The following is a 6,000-nucleotide window of genomic DNA, read 5'->3' on the forward strand; positions in this document are numbered from 1 at the left end:
TTACCAGTCAGAAGCCTGAGTTGAATGTTTGTGTTTGTGTGGGGTGTCTGGGTAAAGACAAGAGCAGAAAGGTAATCTTGCAACCTCCTCCAGTTATGGGATAGCTTCTGACTTGCTGACCTTGGATTTCTAATTCTATTTTTCTGATTTTTGAGATCCTATCCCTGAGCTCTTCTTGGGTTCTTAATGGACTGCGTGTTCCCAGAGTTGACAAAGATTTATTTTCCACGGGCTACATAATAGCAGTCTTGTTGAAATTTTTGACAAAGGCCTTGTCAGCAACTATAGCTGTAGTATCACGTTCTTTTTCTAACTATTTTTTTTGGACAAAATTAATAGGAGGAACAGGATTTCTTTAAACAATTCCAACAAAGCCCTTTAGAACAATCATGATTCTATGTGACCACATCCTGGTCCCCATGAGAAAAGATGAATTCATATCAAGTGAAGGAATACTGTGACCTACTTTGGGAAGTTATTTTTAAAAATCTTTTAAATAATTTGTGACATTCAAGCTGTGTTTTCACCGAGCATGGAGATAGTTATCCAAGAACTATAGTTGTGCCATTTTAGAAGCAGCTCCTTCAAGCTGTGTGCCAGACAGGTGCCAATCAGATCCCAAAGGTATCTTCAACTTTTAGCACTGCAGGCTTTAGGTTTTCCCTTGGACATCCAGGAAACATGACCTAAGAGAAGACTGGGCTACCCTATTCCTTTAAGACAGCTTAGCTTTCGTCCATTTGAAAATGAACTTGCTTGTTGGAATCATGGGTCTCTGGTTTGCCTAGATTAAACATAGGCTTTGCTCTGTGTAAAATCACACAGGCTTGAATATTCTTTGCAATATGTCTTCTCATAAAATACCTCATTGTAAAGACTCTGTGGGCGCCCTTTGCATTTAGAATCAAAAGTGCTTTTTATTTTCTTATGAATTAATAAAGACTTCTGACCACATTTCCTCTGGGGGAAAAAACCTTGACATGTTTGTTCAAAATAAAAATGGCTCTTATGTTTGGGATGGCTTTCCCAAATCAAATAAACTACTTTCAGTCTTAAAAGCAAAGAAGTGAATTAAATGCAGCAGTGGTTATTCTTCAGGTCAGACCGATGGGTGAAAAATCTGGTCGACTGTATCAAAGCGTTCTTCATTCTGCAGGCAGAATGCCTTTTCTTTGAATTGCAGCATAAACTGATCTTTAAAGGCTCCAAGTTCCTCGTATCTTCAGTCAGACCGTCTTGTGGCTAGTTTATTTATGTAGGCTCTCTTTCCGCTTTCCATAATAATTTAATTCTTATCCAGACGGCTGCAGAGCACTCAGAATAACTCATGTTCAGAGCACTCCTTGGCTCCTGAGCTGGAGGTGTGGGTGCCAGCTGTGTCTGTGCATGTCCAACGTTGCCCTCTGCAGGTGGAGATGTGGCTGAATTTCTGAGGATAACTTGGATCTCTGTGCAAAGTAGAAATCCAAAAGATAAATTTGAGAGTTGCAGTGGGGCACGATGTCTTGGAGGCCTTGAATTATAACCTTCCTAGAGCACATGATATTTGTGGCATCTGGGTACATTTTCGGTTTCTCTTGATCCACCACATCAACCACGTATTCAGGAGGCATCGCCACGACTCTGTGTTGGATAAGTGCATGAATGTCAATCAGTGGTTAAAATAAAAACCCTTCCCTCCAGCTAAACCATTTTAGATTTAAACCTATGCTACTTAATGGATGTATTATAGCCTGAGTTATGAGGATGCAAGTCTCCTTCCTTCATTACCTCTGAGGCTAAGCTGACTCTTCAAAAAACAAGTGAAAAACATTCTGAAGTGCGAAAGGAAAAAGATCAAATGGAATGTTAAGAAAAGGATCAGGCGGACGTTCCATTTGATTGTCAGGCTGTGAAGGGTGATTAGAAGAAGGTAAATGAATAGCCTTTGGTTCATTTTTCCTAGGATGTCTTAATGAGTTTGGCCAAAGCTGTGGCCAATGCTGCCGCCATGTTGGTCCTGAAGGCGAAGAATGTCGCCCAAGTGGCCGAAGACACGGTCCTCCAGAACAGGGTGATCGCCGCTGCCACCCAGTGTGCCCTTTCCACTTCCCAGCTGGTGGCGTGTGCCAAGGTAAGCCAGTTGGTGCCCCAGCCCTTTCCACACGGTGTCCCATGCCCTCATCTGCCCTCCAGGCTTTGGGGAGGAGCAGGGGAGGAGAATTTGTTCAAATTGTCTGAGATTTAGACTTTGCGTCAGAGGTCTTTAGCATAAGTATCTAATTCTGCTTTTATGGTTCTGTGCTCAAATGCTCCAGCAGCAGGTACTTTTTGCCAGTCCATTTCTATATGTAGATTGCTGTCTAATCTTGGGACATCTCAGTGTGTCTTGTTTACACCTGCACAATGGGAGGTCTTGCACCGTGTGGTCGGTCATCACAGTGGGGCTCAGAAGAAATCTGCAGAGTTCGTGGGCACCCTTTCTATACTACAGCAATTTCTGAGTGAGGATGTTAGTTGTTGCCAAGGTGTACGCATCTATGTGTCACATATCACCTCATATAATCTCCCCCAGCCATCCTGCAAATGAAGCACCACTAGTTTACTTGTAAGGAAGCTTGGTCCTTAATGTTGTAAGTACCTTAAGGCCACAGATGCGTAAATGGCAGAATGGGGCTGTAATAGGTCTGTTGGTCACCAGGTAGCCCTTCCCCTCCATCACATGCGTCTTCTCAGTGATGATATGCCAGAAGATGGGAAATGTCCACTCTGGCCTTGGTGACGTATCCTGCTGTGCAGATCTGTGACCTGGCTCAGCCTGGCATTGACATCCCATGGGTGATTTGCAGCGTCAGTTATAGGTGTGCTCAGCGAGGTCTCCTTCCTGCTTTCCTTGTCAAACCTGATCCACAAACAACTAATAGAATCTCCCTGTTCTGTTAGGACCATGAGGCAGAGTTCCAGGTATCTCTGAAAAGAAAAGAAACAATATTTCTTTTAAGTAGTCTACTTATCCTAACTCAGAAGACTCAATTCCGAAGATCCTAAAGGAAGGAGATTTAATTCATAAATATCAGAAATTTCTCTCAATGGAAGTAGGTCAATGTTATGAGATTGTCATGTATCACGAAGATGTAAATTAGTAGGACATCTAAAATCACAAAATGAAGTAAAATGGTAAAATGTGAGAAAGCTCATAATCATTTAGCTGAATCTCTGGGTTGTGAGTCAGGAACTGAAACCCAGAGCAAGAAGGGACTTGTGGGGACTACAGAGGCCCACTGTGGCACCAGGAGTCATCTGTGATGCCCAAGACCCGCTCCTGTCTCACTTCAGGTTGTGAGCCCCACCATCAGCTCCCCCGTGTGCCAGGAGCAGCTGATTGAAGCAGGAAAGCTGGTGGATCGCTCGGTGGAGAACTGCGTCCGTGCCTGCCAGGCGGCCACCACTGACGGCGAGCTCCTAAAGCAGGTCAGCGCGGCGGCCAGCGTGGTCAGCCAGGCCCTGCACGACCTCCTGCAGCACGTGCGCCAGTTTGCCAGCCGAGGCGAGCCCATCGGCCGCTACGACCAGGCCACAGACACCATCATGTGTGTCACTGAGAGCATCTTCAGCTCCATGGGCGATGCTGGTGAGGCTCGGGGCTGTGGGTGTGGGGTTCCCTGATGGGACAGTCACTGTTAGGGAGGGTGACGGTTGCCTGCAGGCCTGGTAGGGACAGACTCTGGACGGCCTCAGCCACGGCTTCTTTGCTGAGGATCTTTCATAGCCTTGCTTAAAGTTAACCAGGTTTTTATGATGATTCACATTTAAGGCCTGTCCTTTTTGCTCTGAGAAGGCACGTGTTGAATATGATGTGAAGTTGGAGCAACCACAAGAGGAAACAGGAATGGGGATTGGAATGAAGTTTATCATGGTCATAGGTCTCCTGGAGGGGGTCCCCACAGGCTGTGCGGGGTCACAGGGGAACACACCAGGGTGGTCAGGACGCAGAAGCCAGGGGAGGACCCAGACCACAGCCTTTATTGGTGCTTCCTTGGGAAATGCAAAGCAGGGCAGAGTGAGTGATTCGGGATTGGCTAGCTTACAGAATGTTGGCAGGCTCTAAGTTAGAGAGATAGCGGCTCATTGCCTGGTCCTCTAGGCAGAGGAATCTTGCCTCTTGGGTCTCTGGGCCAGACAGAAGGGGGAGGCTCTGGACTGGTTAGTTTGCACATCAAAGGCATTGTCCCTTTGCACTGTCTAAGAGCTGGCTACCTCTGGATGGGGCAGGCTCTCCCTAGCAGAAAGGTATTATAAGATATCAAGACATCAGACATAATATACAGTAAATCTAAAAATAAGTAGCTTTTCAGTCCTTTGAAAAGTATGTCTCCCTAGACCTAGCCCACTGCCTGGCCGTCAAATCCCAAGAATTGACTAGTTAGCAATTTCTGGGGTTTTTTTTCCAGAATTCTTTGATCTACCTACCACTGTGTGTATGTATGTATGAGAGACAGCCTCTTTTTTAATACATATAAATGGAATTGTATTATATATACTATTATATTTTGCAATCTTTTTCATTTAATATATATCTTACAGACTTTTTTCATATCTGCCCATATACTGATCTTTATAATAGCAGCATGATATTCTATTGTTGGCCATATTATAATTTAACCAGTTATCTTTTAATGGACATTTAAGTGATTCCCAAGTTTTCCTGTTTGTTTGCTTTTATAAAAATGATAGTACAATAAGCATTTCCATAAAAATAGTTTACGGGGGGGGGGGGTGTATATAAGATAAATGCCAGTCAGTGGAATAGGTTATGTCGATTTTTGATTTTAAACTTGTCTTTGAAGTTTCTCTCCACAAAGGACTCACAGTTTATAAACGTACCAGAAGTTTGGAAGAGGTCTGTTTTCCTAGTCCCTCCCAGCATAGAACAATACCTTGTAGCAAGTATTCTGTTTTAGAAAATTATCTTGTGCTTTTTTATATTCCTAGCTTATTAAATAAGCTACCCTCATTGGGGTTTTTTGGTTGGCTCTTTTTTGTGTGTGTTAAACAATCTTTTTATTTTGAAATACTTTTAGATGTAAGCAAAAGTGACTGAAGAAATACGGCCACTTTCTCAGCGTCCCTCATTCGGACACCTTCCCTAAAGCAGACTTTTCATCAGAATGAGCCACTGGCACCTTGCTGCCAACCAAACCGCAAATGTTATTTGGATTTCATCAGTTTTTCCCTTATGTCCTTTCACCGTCCCAGGATCCAGTCCCTAAGACCTCACTGAATTTTGTACATTTTTATTTTTATAAAAGCTTTTTCCTTCGCCCTTAGTGTCATAGTTCTTTAGCATTCTTCTCAAACAACCTTTGGGAGAAGAAGAAATCCTTTGCCTTTGAGTTATTTGTATTTTTAATGGTGATTATCCTCCAAAAGGAACTTGAAATAGATTTCAGTAAAATCATAGGCATAAGTAAGACAAAAAAATAATAATACAAGAAAGTGAGCAGAGAGAAAATTGGCAGAGAAAACCCTGGGCCAAGACACGTCTTAGCATTTGAACGTGAAGGTGGGGTCTGAGCTTCCTATTAATGAGGGCCAAATGGCACAGATATAGTGGATTATGTGATATCCTTCATGTGGTATTAAGTAGCGTGGAAATTAATCCAAAATGTTAAGAGTAATTCCATTCTTTGCCCATTCCTTAAAGAGTATATCATAGAGGCTTTTGTGTAAGTGATTCTCGGAGTGAGATGAATGATGTTTTCTAAATAAGAATTACTGGCTCAGTGCCCATAGCACAGTGGTGACAGCACCAGGCACATACACCGAGGGTGGCAGATTCGAACCTAGCCCAGGCCAACTAAACAAATGCAACAATAAAAAGCTGGGCGTTGTGATGGGCACCTATAGTCCCAGCTATTTGGGAGGCTAAGGCAAGAGAATCACTTAAGCCCAAGAGTTGGAGGTTGCTGTGAGCTGTGATGCCATGGCACTCTACCAAGGGTAACATAATGAGACTCTGTC

At 43.5% G+C, this 6,000-nt stretch overlaps 1 protein-coding gene across 1 annotated transcript in view; it reads left to right on the forward strand.

The window, feature by feature from the left end:
* The window catches only part of TLN2 (talin 2), a 251,014-nt gene that overhangs the window by 112,232 nt on the left and 132,782 nt on the right, over positions 1–6,000 (forward strand). The window contains exons 18-19 of the mRNA XM_012801797.2: positions 1,946–2,113; positions 3,316–3,615. Coding sequence (XP_012657251.1) covers positions 1,946–2,113; positions 3,316–3,615 — 468 coding nt within the window. The remainder of the gene's footprint in view (positions 1–1,945; positions 2,114–3,315; positions 3,616–6,000) is intronic.

Source organism: Otolemur garnettii, unplaced genomic scaffold (genome assembly GCF_000181295.1).
Source record: "Otolemur garnettii isolate 467f Iridium unplaced genomic scaffold, OtoGar3 scaffold00011, whole genome shotgun sequence".
In the NCBI taxonomy this organism is placed as follows: domain Eukaryota; kingdom Metazoa; phylum Chordata; class Mammalia; order Primates; family Galagidae; genus Otolemur; species Otolemur garnettii.